The sequence below is a fragment of the Dermacentor andersoni genome, chromosome 2 (genome assembly GCF_023375885.2).
Source record: "Dermacentor andersoni chromosome 2, qqDerAnde1_hic_scaffold, whole genome shotgun sequence".
Classification (NCBI taxonomy): domain Eukaryota; kingdom Metazoa; phylum Arthropoda; class Arachnida; order Ixodida; family Ixodidae; genus Dermacentor; species Dermacentor andersoni.
The window spans coordinates 192,566,385-192,581,948 of NC_092815.1; the positions used below are offsets into that span (position 1 = coordinate 192,566,385).

General features: G+C 46.6%; 1 protein-coding gene across 1 annotated transcript in view; it reads left to right on the forward strand.

The window, feature by feature from the left end:
• LOC126540273 (uncharacterized) overlaps positions 1-15,564 on the forward strand; it is a 141,682-nt gene that overhangs the window by 86,595 nt on the left and 39,523 nt on the right. The window contains exon 11 of the mRNA XM_055075935.2: positions 6,548-6,646. Coding sequence (XP_054931910.1) covers positions 6,548-6,646 — 99 coding nt within the window. The remainder of the gene's footprint in view (positions 1-6,547; positions 6,647-15,564) is intronic.

Sequence of the window (15,564 nt, forward strand, 5' to 3'; positions counted from 1 at the left end):
GAAAACCTCTGCATAGGAGGTTGGGCACCGAGGACATATGGCTGTTATCTAAAATTAGTGCAACCTCCCTCCCCTCATGCGCCATTTGGTCACTACATTCTGCAACCCGTTTGTGGTAAAGGTCTTGGTTTATCCAAGCTTTCTCACTGTGGCGGTAGCGAACCAGTACAGTCAAACCTCGATATATCGAACACGGATATATCGAATTATTGCATATATCGAACAATTTCTATACCACATGGAAAATCGCATGCATTTTTAATTCTTTATTTCGAACGGGGCCAGATGTAAAATGGATATATCGAACTCCGCCGCCCCAGACCAAGTGCCCTCTGTTGACAGGAGGTGAGCTTTCCCGCAACACTCTCGAAGATAGCGGCAGCGCGATCAGCGTTCCAGACTGCTGCGTACGACAGCTGCCCACATCGGTTGCGCCGAGGGCGCCATTTGAACGTAGCGGCGTACACACGCGGCGGCTTGGAGCCAGCACGGCCGCCTCGATCACGCGCGCACGGCGAGGCTTGCCCCCGCCGTGCACGCGTGATCGAGGCGGTCGTGGAGCCAGTTGGAGCGCTTTGTCCGTGCTGAGCCACACATCATGTGCATTGCGGTTGGCGGTGACGACAGCACCGAAACAGTAGCGGAGTTAACAGACGTGGAGATCGCGGCAGAAGTGACTGCTGAGCGGCCAAACGAAGACGCTGCCGAGGCTGATCCAGCAAGCGCTGATGTTGCCCCGCTCCCGACTGCAACTGAGGCTGTAGCTGCTTTGGCTGTTGTACGCCGCTACTGCGGCGCAATAGAAGGCACTGGACTGTCCCTTGTGGACCGTTTGGACTATGTTGAGGACGCCGTGGTCAAGCACGCGGTTGCTAATATGAAGCAGGCTACGCTGCTTCAGTACTTTCAGCGAACTAAACAAATACTTTGTTTGAAGCTTCATGTGAGTATCTATTGCGCCACGATTGGTTCATTGATTGATTTGCGCTAGTTTCTGACGCGTTTTCTGCGTGATTTTATATATCGAATTCTGGCTATATCGAACTATTTTGCGATCACCGCGCTGTTCGATATATCGAGGTTCGACTGTATCTAGGTAACATCATGGAAGCAGCGAGGATTCTTGTCTTTTCTAATGACAAAAGCAGGGCACTTGTCGCTTCGACAAGTGCCCTGCTTGTCGGGAGATATCTTCGACGAGAGATAATAAAAGAGCAGGCCAGTTCATCACCTGTGCAGATGTCCCTATCTGCTTATATGTGCCGGAAATATGAGGCAGTGTTTTGTCAAGCCAGGTTTGTCAACGTCAAGCGAAACGGAACAATGGCTTTATAGATGCTTCCAGTGTCTCTTTAAAGGGGTACTGCCATGACCTTTTCGAATTGTCATTTACTTAGAGGTAAAGAGTTGCAGTAAAGACTCTGCTTGTTATTTATGTAACTAACTTGATGAAATTGGTCATGTGAATGCATTTTATTATGCTCGTATCAGATCCAAGCAATCTGCTATAATCTTTGGTCTGCAACAATTGGCATCCTCTGATTGTCATCCCCCAACTAATTAATTAAAATCACAGAAATTGCTTTTGAGTTTTGTGTTCACAAAGTCCTGTTTTGTGCTATAATGCAATTAGTTTATTTTTTACTGTGTAGTAAGCATAAAAAAATTTAAAACCGTAATATGCATATTGCCTTACAAATGAATTTTGCAAATGGTGAATTATAAAAATATTTATGGCATGCAGTCAAAAATGGACAGCTTTATAGCACTCCTCAGTGTTTCAGGACTTATATCCAGAAAACAGAATGACTCTACCCTCATTAATTGCGAAATAGCATAGGGATGAATGACAGCATCTGGCCTGAAAACTAAAAGCTGAGATAACATTGCCCAAAGATTTTTGTTAGAATAATTTGCAAGAAAGCCATAGAGCGCCTAAAACCTGCCGAGACAGCACTCCTTTTCAAGCGAAGTCACATTTTCTTTACATTTCAGTACAATCCTTGTAATTTCTAGCAGTATCATGTGGCCTGTTGGCTTTCTTAAACTCCTTGCAATCTTACCAGCAGCCAGTCAGGTTATCAGCATATCAGCAGCTTGGGTCAAGAGTGACAGCGTTCACTTCCATGGGCAGCCTTATCTCTGCATTCCATGATTTCCTTATCTACCACACCCATGGACAGAAACTACTTTTGCAGGCATTATATTGCATAATGATGGGAAATAGCTTTGCAGCTGCAAAGAAAAGTAAGTAGATCTTCTTATCTTGCTCAAATAATGTCCTGATCATCATCGGGCAGCAGCTAGGATGGAGCAACTAAAGAAACGAGATAACCAGGCAGATCTTGAAATTTGGAAAGATTGGATGTTCTTTGTAGACGATCACAAGGAAGAAGACAGGACAGGTGCAAACTAACAACTGAGGTTTATTCGAGGGAAACACTTAAACATCAAATCATGCCAGTGCAGGCGCATCAGTGTATTAGCAGCAGAAAAGAAGAGAAAAAACAGAAATGAGAAAAAACCAATGGCGTGGCTCAGCTAATCATATTATCTAGGAAGTGTGCCTCCCTATTGTAAAGCATGACCGATGTGTCACTGATGCATGCATGCTGCACTTGCGCAGGTTAAGATCCTGCGCAAGTGCAGTAATGAAAAAGCACGAGAACTTCTAGAGGCTTATTATGTAAGAAAGAAGGGACAAGCATGCATCAGTGACACATTGGTCATGCTTTACAATAGGGAAGCACGTTTCCTAGATAATATGATTAGCTGAGCCATGCCATTGGTTTTTTCTAATTTCTGTTTTTTCTCTTCTTTTCTGCTGCTGATACCCTGAGCGCCTGCGCTGGCATGATTTGATATTTAAGTGTTTCCCTCGAATAAACCTCAGTTGTTAGTCTGCACCTGTCCTGTCTTCTTCCTTGTGATCGTCTACAAAGCGCATCCAATCTTTCCAAATACAATGAACCAACTTGCCCAACAACGCATTCTGCTAAACTACAGATCTTGAAATGTAAGTCTCCAAAACACTCAAAATGCACAGATTGCCGCTGCCGAAATGCACGTGAAACAAGTATGCCAGTGATTCAAATCTGCGTCAGAAGTATGGCGCATCGGGTGTCTTAAGCTCCGATCTCTCCTGTTTACTATGATACCAAGATGACGGCGCTGTGTCAACGGATAGCTGCATGATCTGCGGTGCGATGGCACCTGCTGAAGCCAGATTTTTTTGCAGTTCTTGATGACATCGCATTAGAAAAGTGCTGATTTCTCAATTTCTACTGACTACTTTGTTGCCTATATTTCACCGCAAGGTAAAGGAAGGTCCGAGGGTTCCGAAAAAAAAATTGGAAATGGAACATTTTGACCAACTTGGCCATTTGCAATTGCCACATTCCGTAAAGGCCCAAATGTGCTAAACCTGATAAAAGAATACGGGCAAGTGCCACAGCATCCCAGATAATTTGCTGTAATGCAGTCGACTCTTGTTATAGGGGACCCTGATAATCCGACAAAAAATGTTCATGTTATCCAAAGTCCGTAATATCTGAAACGCCTCACTTCCAAACCTTTCGTCGCAATGTCTAACAACTTTATTGCAAAGAGTGAGTGACGAACATCCAAAGTAAAAAACAAGCAAAAAAGTTGCAGTCTCGCCCAACAGGCGAAGCATCATTGCGATAGCAAATCAAGCAACATAAGTGTGGTAGCAGCAGCGAGCAAATTGACCTTCGTGCTGTCTCTCACTTCAATGCGAACTAAATGAAGGAAGCATAGCGTATACAAAGCTACCGGCACTGGATGCATTTTGTCCACATCACAGATCGCTTTCAAGATGAGGCCTGCGTGGGTGCACACTTTGTTCACATCACAGATTGCTTTCAAGATACAGCGGACGCGCCGTAAGCAGCAGCCGCTGAAGTAGAACCCCCCTCCCTCCCTCATGCCTCGCGCGCGAGAGATGGCACGTTTCTGCCCCACCTCCTTCCCTTGCGCGTGCTATATTGAGCCGCAATCATCGGCTGACCCTCACAAGTCAGTTGTCAGCCCGTGTCGACAATGCAAAAGTATGTTTTATACGCCCCATTTCGAAAAAAAAAAAAAAAAAAAAAAAAATTGCTGCTAATTTTGTTCGCTGTATCCAATAGTCCGTTGTGGTGTGGTGCATTAAAAGCAGACTTCATTGCATTAATAAAATAGGTAGAATGAACTCGGGCATAAATATAGACCATTCTATCCGAAAGTCTGTTGTGCGTGGGTTCATTTTAACGAGCGAAGATTGTACTTGTTTTTAAGAGCCAGTTTCAGTTTTTGTAACCACAAAGTGAATTCATCGTGACATTATGACACAGCTCAATTCATTCCTGTGACTGCCATGGCTGTCATGTGCAAAAACAGCCAGAATAAACATATGCAGCACCCTTGTTATTCCTTTCTTCATGCGTTGCATTATTGCTGCATTCCGTTGGTAAATATTGCTTTGTGTGCTGTCGTCGCAGTATTGTTGATGCCAAATTTGGCGTTTCGAGACAGCTTTAGTATCAGATTTTAGTATCAGAAGTGTTTCCCAAAATTTATATTTGTCATCTGGGATACTTTTTTTGTTCAAGAGATGTGTCATAACAGTTTCTACATTTTTAAAGATTACGGATTGGTATTCCTGTAAAAGAAATGGGCCCAGGCTCTGCTTGGTTGACAAATCAACATTTTGAAGCAAGTGAGCAAAGTGTTTTGCCTTCTGCACCAGAATTGGCCCACTGATTTGCAGCAGCTGCTCAGAAATTGCAAGTACGGTGCCTCTTCAATTTCTCGTTGTTCTCTGCCCGTAGCCCACGGTGTTCGATTGTCCAGCAATTTGCTTACGGAACAAATGGTCATTGAAACTTTCAGCTGCTAGTGCATAATTCCACACCAATGTGCAGGCCTTGGTATTGTGATCTCTGACGATGCTGCTCTTCGAGTGGTATCACTGTGCACTTCCTCTTAACTGGATGCGGTGTCATGCATTGAGTAGAAGTGCCAGAGGTTCACCCATGATTGTGCGAACTCTCCACTTGTTGAACAAACCAGTGCAGTCAAATTGCAGGCAGAAACAAGCACGCACTGCAATCATGTTGCAATACCAAGCTGGCTGCACAATGCACAGTAGAAATAGATGCCAAGGCTGCCGGGACACAAGTGAAGAAGGAAGCATAGGTCTTGCGTGACATTCCGCATGCGTGGCGGGTGCAGCTGGCTCACAGGCAAGTCTATTTGAGCACAGAAAGTTGGGAAAGAATGGAAAGAGGGAAAACTCCTTTGCCTCTCTTCTGTGTTTGGAACTTCATTTGAGGCTTGAAGGTTTGAAGAGCATGTACAGATGTGCATGTGGCACAGTGCCGTCACGTGAAACTCACACCCCATATTATGCAGATTGTTTTCCTGTCTTGAGATCCCAAGCGAGGAAAACTTTCACCTACAGGTGCATGTTTTCCGGGGCACATGCTTTTGAGTACTACTCTCCTACCTCTTCATGTATGGAGCAGAAAGCTATTTTCATTACTTCTCATATTGCATTGAAATAGGCAGAGATGCTAAACCTCCTTTCTAATACCATTGGTTCCATGCGTCAAGCTACTTGCTGGCGCCCAAGGAAGCTATGGCATACTCTACAGGACGAATTTCACAAGGCACCATAGCACATTCGTAATGGCTTGCTCACACAAGACGTCACACCCAGTGGGGGTTGAATTCCCAGTTATGTGTGCTGCCTTGGCAAGGAGGATGCTGCCACCTTGTGGGCTAAGTTTTATTTCATATTTTTCCAACTGCCTCCAAGGCACATTCCACTTGTAAGACGTGGAGGGTCTGAAACTATTTCTAAGGGGACAGTAGGTCAAGATCAAGGAAATTCAAAGCAGGCATACTTCTGCGAACGACCAAGCCATGTCAAAAAAACCTCAGCAGAGGCAACAAAATGCTGATTTATAAGCTCCGTGCCAGTGCCACACTCGCTGAAAGCCTCACCACCAGGTGAGCAGCTTTCAAGGCAAATAAACAGTAGCTGACGAACTCCGACGACACTCTGTCACATCACCCAGAGTTGCCTGCCTGCTGCAGATGTAGAGATGGCACACTAGACCTGTAACATCTGTTCTCGTTTTGTTCAGTTCAACCCGATCAGGGACAAGCACAAAGGAAAGCACCGCACATTGAACGGGCTCTTAGGTCTGCTGTCCTGCCCAACCAGACCTCGATGTCTTCTGGCTTTTCGCTAGAGGGGGGGAAATCTCCTTGCCTATCTCTTCTCTCCCCCTCTAGCATTCCATCAGCCAATTCATTGGAGAAGTTTTATTCATTTATCATATTTTTTATTCTCACAGGCTCATACTTTTTGAATCATTATACTAACCGGTAGTTTGGTATGAAAGCATCAAGTAAGCAGTTTATTTTACCATAAGGCATGTTACAAAGCTGATAATGAAAATTTCACTATTCAAACGTCTTTAGCTTTTAGGCGTGCTGGCAGTATCACCAAGCAGTACTACTGCACCTTTTGATGCAGCCACAAGGAGACGTGTGGTACGACCTGTGGGAGCTGACACCTGGTGGGAAACGTGTGCTGCTGCGGCATCAGGCATGGAATGACACCGATGGACAGCTGGTAAGTTAGCAGAGTGCTGACTTCAGAGACCGTTTTCCTAATCCACAAGTGCACTTCTGTGCACTGCATATTAGCCCAGCTAATGGCAGCGCCGGTTGTTGTTCATAGCAAGACAAAGTGCTAGCTGCACATGCTAGGGCTTCACTCTTTCATATGGTTTCATTACGCAAACTACTGAACTACGTGCCCTCGATTGTAACGCGCACCTTTTTGCCGTGAGCTAAAAAAAAAGTCCTTTACAGCACCGTGCACTTCATTCTTTCATACAGAAATACAACTTTCTCTTACAGTTAAACCTCGATATAATGAAGTCGGTGAAATCGGCAAATTGCTTCATTACATCAAAATTTCGTTTTATTGAAATTCGACCTTTTATGCAAGTAAGTACAGTTGCCAATCTATCTTTCTTACATGGAAAGGGGCCGCAGTATTTCCGAATTATTGGACAATTGCAAAAAGTAAATTTGAATGAGAAAACAATTCCTTTTGTTGAATTTGGGAGTCGGCGACGAATGATCTAGTTTCATGCCTTGTTGACGATATCTTCAGATCGGCAGTACGTGTTAAGCGAAGCCAGCCATGTTTTCACGTGCAATCCGCCCAAACGGCTGATAGTTTTGCCCACGCTGGGATGACACTATCATGAAAAACCCCAGCAGCAGAGAGCGAATGTTTCATCTGAATCTCGCTCCAATGAGTCACTGAAACTAGATTATGCAACCTCTAATACTAATGCGTGGGAAAATAGCTTACATGATGGCATGCCGTTTCGGCACGCCCACTATTTTCACACCTGGCAGATTACCTCTAAAGAAGGTGTGCGGCTGCATATTTGCTCTACCGCACTTACAGCCATGCACAGTCACGGCCAAAATGCACGCCAGAAACTGAGACGTACGCCAACTTGTCCCCCACTCCACCTCCTCTCCCCCGCCTCCTCGAACACGCTTGTCACGTTACCACAGGCTCGCTCGCTCCCCTCTCCTCTTTCCCTTTGCTCACGTGCAAAGGCGGCACTCGTGAAGCCACCAGATTTCTTTCTCACCCTCGCACACTTTCACTTGCACCTAAAGCACGCAGTGCACCGGGCACAGTGGCATCTTCTTGCAGTCAGACTTTATATGGAACATGATGCGGCTCCACTTCGGTGGTCGCTCTTGTCGTGTGGAGCGTTATTTGAGAGGTGTTTGCAAACAGCTGCTTGTAATTCAATCCTTTCACCATCTGTATCCGTGGAAGTTTCCGTTTATTTTCTTGGTATTAGCTTGTGGTGGCAGTGAAATTTTGTTATATTGAAATCGCATACAAACACACTTCATTATATTGACTTTCTAAATACGCGATGTTCTATGGACAACAGGTTAAAAAAAAGTTAAACACTTCGTTATATTGAGAATGCCATTATATTGAAGTTTGTTATACAGTCGACTCCCGTTAATACGAAGTTCACGGGGACCGCAAAGAACTTCGAATTATACGAACTTCCATTTAAGCACAAAACACAAAAACAGCACTTTATTGTAGCGAAATCGAGTATTTTCTCTAAGAAAAATAGTCGGTCATCTTGCTCTGCTTCTTCTTGCCGAATCGCGCTGCTGAAAGCAAGTTCTGCAGGCTGTAGATGTGGCGAAATGCTTCTTCTGCGTTACCTTCAGCGGCAAAGAAGCGCTTCGCGAGAGCAAGGCCCGCAGCTGCATCGGCATCCTTAGGTCGCGGCTCGTCTTCAACGTCGTCGCTTCCTGGTGCCGAATAATCTCCACAATCTCGTTATCCGTTAGTGCACCGCACGTTTCGACCACCTTGCCTAAGGCAATGTAATCTTCAAAATTGACGTCCCCGAGAGCATCACCAAAATCAGTGCCGTCAAGCTCGCTTGTTGACGCTTCCGCCGATGAAATTACAGAGGCATCCTCTGAAGAAGCTGCCACAAAACCACAAGCCCTGAAGCAGCTTGCGATTGTTTCTTGCTTCACACGATCCCATGCTCGCGCTAACATGTGAATGGCACTGAGCAGGCTCACCTCGTATTTTGCGGAGTTATCCATACACAAAATCATGCGCTCAAGGAGGTGTCGCCTGTAGAGGACCTTAACATTCTTGATGATGCCTTGGTCCATTGGCTGCAAAACAGCTGTTGTGCTTGCAGGCAAAAATGCGAGGTGTATTGCACTCAAGGCTGTCACATTCACGTGAGCACTGCAGTGATCCACAAGGAACAACGCCTTGCGGTTCGAAGAAGCAAACTTGCGGTCCAATTTCGTTATCCAGCTCTTGAAGATTTCGGCTGTCATCCACGCTTTCTTGTTCGACTCATAGTCCACAGGCAGCGTCTTTACGCCTTTAAAACATCTCGGCTTGGCGGCTTTCCCGATCACAAGTAAGCGACATCGTTCCGTGCCAGTCATGTTTGCCGCGATCAGCACCGACACCCTCTCTTTGCTGTGTTTACCCCCAGCACAGTCGTCATCCTTGAATGTCAAGGTCTTCTCTGGTAGAAGCCGATAGAAGAATGCAGTCTCATCTGCATTGAAGATATCTTCCGGTCTGTATTCGCCGAGATATTCACGCAGCTTTCCGTCCTTCCACGTGACGCATGTTTCTTGGTTAACGGATGCTTTTTCACCACACACACTCTTAAAAACCATGTCATGCCAATCTTTAAAGCGCGTCAGCCATCCATCTGACGAAACGAAGTCATCAATCCCCCACATTGCTGCAAGCGTTTGGGCTTTCATCGCAATGATGTCTCTGCTGAGAGGAAGTTCATTTCTCCGGGCCTCCCTAATCCAAGCTGGCAGAGACTTCTCCAACTCTGGGTAAACGCCGGTGCGCATTCGCTTCCGAGATGTCTTGAACTTGTTCTCAAATGCATCCATTATTGTGTGCTTGTTCTTGATGTAGTTTGAGAGCGTGTTCGGCTTGATCCCATACTTCCGCGCTATGTCTTGTTTGGCGGCACCTCCCTTCTCAACTTCCTTCAAAACCTCGACTTTCGTTGCCAGGTCGAGCGTGCTAAAAGAGCCACGGTTTGCCATGGCTATCAACTGTGCGACTATGAACAGTCAATTTCGAGGCGTAGGATCATCCGCGGAACAACCTAGCCAATGAGCTACACGCACAAAGGCCAGCGACCAACACACGCCACAGCACACGCCTCGACATACGCTGCGCACGCTGCAAGCCTAATCTCGCACAATCTCGCCACTGCCAGTATGCGGCGCCGCGTGCACCTATGGCACCCGCGTGGCCGGAGCTGATCGCGGAGGCCACGCGCGGCAACCGCTTCACCTCCCGCCGGAGCTGATCGCAGAGGCTGCGGCAGCCGTAGCAATGAATAATCGCGCCGCTCCAAGAAGGGTGGCGTTGCAGACGGCTGCGGTGACGATGACACCAACGCGGAGCACGGAGCTGTTGCAGCACTTGAAAAATTGCACATTCTACCAAAGAATGACGGTCACCTCGAGGATCCCGGCTGAAAATTAACTTCCAATTAAACAATATTACTGGATGAGGACTTCGAATTATCGAGCGATTTCTTCCATAGGATTACATGCAAAACTGACGGGACCAGCACTTCACTTCTAGTTAACCTAAAATTCCAATTAAGCGGCTTCGAATTATCGGGAGTCGACTGTAGTGAGGTTTAACAGTATTTGGAAAAACAAAGATTTCTCCCAATGGACTGAAGTTGTGATGAATAATATAAGTCGCAGTTTTGCCCAAAAGGGAAAGCATCGATTGTGATAGCAAATTAGTAGACAGCTATACGAAGTGAGGATAGTAGTTTTATCGGCCAGATAAGCTTGTAAACATTTGCTTACTAGCTTAACTAACAAGTATGGTGTCACGCACACACAAACAAGCATAAACATGTCTCACTTGATGACTGTGGAAACTCACTATCAAAATGCTGCAGTGAGGAAGTGCATTAACAGGAGTGAGCGAATTGACCTTCGTGTTGGCTCTCACTTCAACGCGAGCTAAGTGATGAGAACACAGTGCAGTGCGTCTTGACTCTGTCCCCATTGCAGATCGCTTTCAAGGGCCGTGCTGTAAGCAGCAGCCGCCGGAGTAGAATGCCTCTCCTTCTGTTTGCACCAGTCCCACACGCAAGTTTCGGGAACTCCGAACGCCCGTGATGTGGCACAATTTTCGTCCGTCTACGCACACGTTGTCACTTTCCTTTTAATTGAGGTAGCATGATGAACTCTCCGTCTTCACAGTCGGCACTTCCATTCTGATAGAGCAAAGAAGCAAACGCAGGAAATGGGAAGACGGGCGATGGACTAACCTAAGCCCATGTACTACAACACACGGAGGAAGTTACGGCAGCTCAAAAAAAATTTTCTTTAGGCTCGAAGTGTGTACAAGATGGCCATGTAAAATGCCAATGGCGTGTGGTGATGCAGATTTAGGGTCATACTCGATTCTAACGTGCACATAATTTTTGGACCCATTTTATTGCAAAGGAAGAGCGTTCTAGATTTGATTAAATACAGTTAAACCTGGATGTAACGAACCTATATGTAACGAATTCCTGGATTTAACGAAGTTTTTGAATTCCCCAACGCTGCCCCCATTGAAGCCCATGTATTTTCGACCTTGATGTAACGAACGCGTTGCGGCGGTTAGCCTTGATGTAACGAACTCCCAAAGCTGATCAGTCATTACTTTTAGCACTTTTAAGGAAAATTCGGCCGAAGAAATGCTCTAGATTATTGAATATTAATGCTGTAAGGAGCCAGCAGCTATGCGCGCGCCAGGGATTGCCGCGACCGAGCAAAGTTAGCGATGATGATGATGATGATGGCGGCAACTAGCGCCGCTCCGTGCCTAACGTAGCAGTCTTTTCAGGCTTTGCTTGTCTAGCGTGGCACCAGGTGGCATTGGTATCGGCAGCTGATTTTTCTTGCAGAATTATTTTGTTTCGTATGGATTTGAGGACAAGCATTCTTATTTTGTGATTTTCATTTGTTTCAACGGCTTATACACACTTATGTGTAAGAATTCACTTGAAAAGCAACGCTGATAGCCGGTTCTTTCATTGCCAAGGCGCCGGAAGGGAGAGGGGGAGGGACGATGACGAACGATATCCGTCACTTTTTTTTCTTTCTCTATGGGTGCGTTGCATTCGCCATCTTGAGTGTTGTCCTGCGTTCTGCACGTGTGCGTGTGTCAACTGTGCTCTGGTACTGGTTTGTCCGACTTGTTTTGGAGGTGCTAGGCCTGCCTGTCGGCGTGTAGTCGTGCGTCTCCGCTTCTAACTGCGTCGTCGGTTGGTCGTGATGAGTTCTACTGCCAGAAAACGAAAAGTTCTGTCTTTTGAAGACAAACTCGCAATTTTAAATGCAGTCTCCGCGGGCGAGAAGAAGAAGGACGTTGCCACCCGTTTCAGCATTCCAGCGAGCACACTATCAACGATTTTGAGTGCGGAACACAGCATCAGAAACGCAGTGGAGTCGGGAACAAGCTCGAAGAAAAAAAGACTGAAGCTGTCCACATACACTGATGTGGACAAGGCAGTGTTCACGTGGTTTTTGGAGACGCGAGCCAGAAATGTACCCATAAGCGGCGCGATCTTGCAACAGAAGGCAAAGGATTTTGCGTGTATCTTGGGTCATGACGATTTCAAGGCAAGCAACGGGTGGCTGCAGGGATTTAAGAGCCGGCACGGTGTCGTCGGAAGAGTAATCAGCGGTGAATCTGCCTCCGCAGACAGCGATGCTGCTGCTTCGTGGGTGGCTGACAAGCTGCCTGGAATCCTGAGTCGCTTCGAGGCGGCTGATGTCTACAATGCCGACGAGACAGCTCTATTTTATCAAATGCTTCCGGGCCGCACGCTAGCGTTAAAAGGCGATGACTGCCGCGGTGGAAAGCAGAGCAAGCTCCGCATAACGATTCTGCTGTGTGCCAACCTCGACGGCACAGACAAGCGAGTCCCGCTAGTTGTCGGCAAAAGTGCCCGTCCCAGGTGTTTTAAGGGAACGAAGCGTATGCCCGTGAAGTATGTGGCGAATTCCAAAGTGTGGATGACTCGGCCAATATTTTCTGAGTGGTTAAAGGAATTTAACCAGGACGTCAAGCGGCAAGGCCGTCAAGTTTGCCTACTGCTGGACAATTGCTCGGCGCACCACGTCGAGGGCCTGCAGCTGTCGAACATCGAACTGCATTACTTCCCGGCCAACTGCACGTCCCTAATACAACCCCTGGACAAAGGGGTCATTAACAGTTTTAAATGCTGTTACCGGCGCCGACTAATCCTGAAAATACTTCTCGACATCCGTCTGGAACGGGAGATGAAGATCGACATTTATCAAGCAGTCGAGATGCTTGCTGCCTCCTGGCAAGAGGTCAGGGCAGAAGTTATCGCGAATTGCTTTTTAAAGGCCGGAATAGCCAAAAACGCACGGGCTGGTGCCGACGAGGAGGAGGAAGACCTTTCTACTCCGTCCAATGTGGCCGAAGCGTGGAACGAGCTATGTACTAACGGTGGTGTACCCGACGACGTTGAACTGACTGACTTTTTGTTTGCCGACAACGCCGCCGTGACTACAGAAGAAATGTCTGATGCAGCAGTAGCTGAAAGCGTGCAAAATCCGGATGGCGGTGATGATGGTGCTTGTGAGGCAGATCCGTGTGACGTGCCTACTGCAAAGGAGGTGATGAACGCAATGGACGTTATGCACCGTTTCGTCGGCTCGCTCGACGATGAAGGAGCTCTACACGATTTAGCCTCTTTGGAGCGGCGTGTTGTGCCTACACTCGTGCCGAAGAAGCAAGCGGAAATTACGCAGTTTTTTAGTGTAAAATAAATGATTGAAGGGTGAGTTCACCTTCACGGATATATTGAGCTATTTGGTTTCGTTTCTGCATCATTCGTACGAGCCTTCACGCGAAACCTGCATGTAACGAAAACCTGCATGTAACGAAAAATTGCGAGCTTTTGTCAACTTCGTTATATCCAGGTTTAACTGTATGGTAAGTCTACATTTTTGATGTTGTAATACAGCCAAACCTCATTAATACGTAGTCAGCCGGGAACAACATGTAGGTACGCACTAAACAATATATGAATTTGCCGCCAATGCCAGTTAGAAGCTACTTACTGGCTGGAAAAGAACTATGTCACGATGCTCTCAAACACACACACTCAGACAGGCTTTATTTGTGGGTAGGCCGCAAGAAATCGGCATCTTCACTTGCCACCGTGGTGGCTTTGCCTAGACATCTTCGAACTAGGTCGAGGCCTCGAGCGAGTTTGTCCACGAGGCCCCACTTTTCTGCGAAAGCTCGCATGCGCCGCATCATATAATGAAGGGCCGTCGTCCACTTCCACTTGGTCGCTGTCGTCATCACTTTCGCTTGAAGATGGCCGAGGTGCGACGGCGGCAACAATGTTGCTATCGGGAAACTCTGCATATGTAACAGCGTCGACTTCTCAATAACATAAACACGACACTCCGCAGCAAAGATCGTTGAACACCACGACAACACCACGACCTCAAACACTGGCAGAACGAAGAAAAAAAAATTCGTGCAGGAACTTCTTTGAGAGTTGTCTAAGAATGCGTAAGCATCGTGCCACTTGCTTATCTCCACGCAGCCCAGTGCCATTATCAATGTTATGAAACTTGATCTGGCCAGTGCAAACAAACGAGAGCACTGCAGCGACACGAACTGGTGCAGACAGCGGTGCAAGGTACATTAATGACTCAAGAAAAGTACTGCAGGTGGTGGTACCCAGTGCGCTGATGACGTTCCGGTTATTATAAGCCGTTATCGCTCATTAGCGCCTTATCCATCCTCATCGAACCTTTATGATCCGTGATGAAACGTACACTGGCGGCGCATGCGTATATGGCACAGCCGCACGGACCATATCTTGAAAATGATCTGCGATACTGACAGAGAGTGCCGACTGCTAATAGCTCCGCGCGCTGCATTTTCGCCACTGCGTGCTGATGAGAGACGTGCGAGCCCACAGCTTGAAAGCGATCTGCAAAAGTGGAAGGGTACGGCTTGTGCTGAGAGCTTTGTCAGCGCTGTGTTCTTGCCACTTTGTTTGCATTGAAGCGACAGGCAGCGTGAAGGTACAGGCGCTCGCTGCTGTGGGCTTTATCTTATAAGCGGTCGTTTTATGGGACAGACGGACGGAGGGACATTATTCTGGTTGGGTAAGCATAGAAATGCCTATACATTAAAAAAAATGTGCTTCTGCATGGTTACTACTTGAATTGGATTGGATTGGGTTCGATGGCAACAGCAAATTTGCACCCCTACTGGCAGCGACCGGCAGCTTCTTCGCATTACCGGAAGCCAATCTCAAAGGCCATGCTTTTGTGCACTGCAATCGGCAATAGCTGTATAAGCAGGAACAACGTCATGGTGGCCATGTTTAACGTCACTATCGCTGGTGGCTGTCATCCAGGTTTTGCAACTTGAGAATTTGTGCAAATGAGATTTTGACGATTTTGTGCCTATGCATGTAGAACAAGAAAAAAAATAACATGCATTAACCTTTTGATGGCATTAAGCGACTACGGTTTAAGCGGTCAACCAATACATGGGGTTCATTGGCAGCTGGGTGGGGGAATCTTTGTGACTATGTGTTAAACTGCAATTGCACATTAGGCTGGTACGCATTAACAAGGTTTAACTGTATCAAGTAAACTGTGCTTCTACATGCCGTTAGCAAAAATGACCACGCCGTCATTAGTTGGGCATGTTGCCCCACAGGAAAGCTGGCTTTACAATTATGAAAAGGAGATCTAATAGGCAATTAATGAAAACGGTAGTTCTTCAACAGGACAAGGAGGCAAACGCACAGAAGTTTCTCGGGTTATTTCAGCTGCTTTCTGTGCCATTATATAAAGTCAAACCCATTTCTACTAAACTCAATAGTTCTGCGAAAAGGGGTT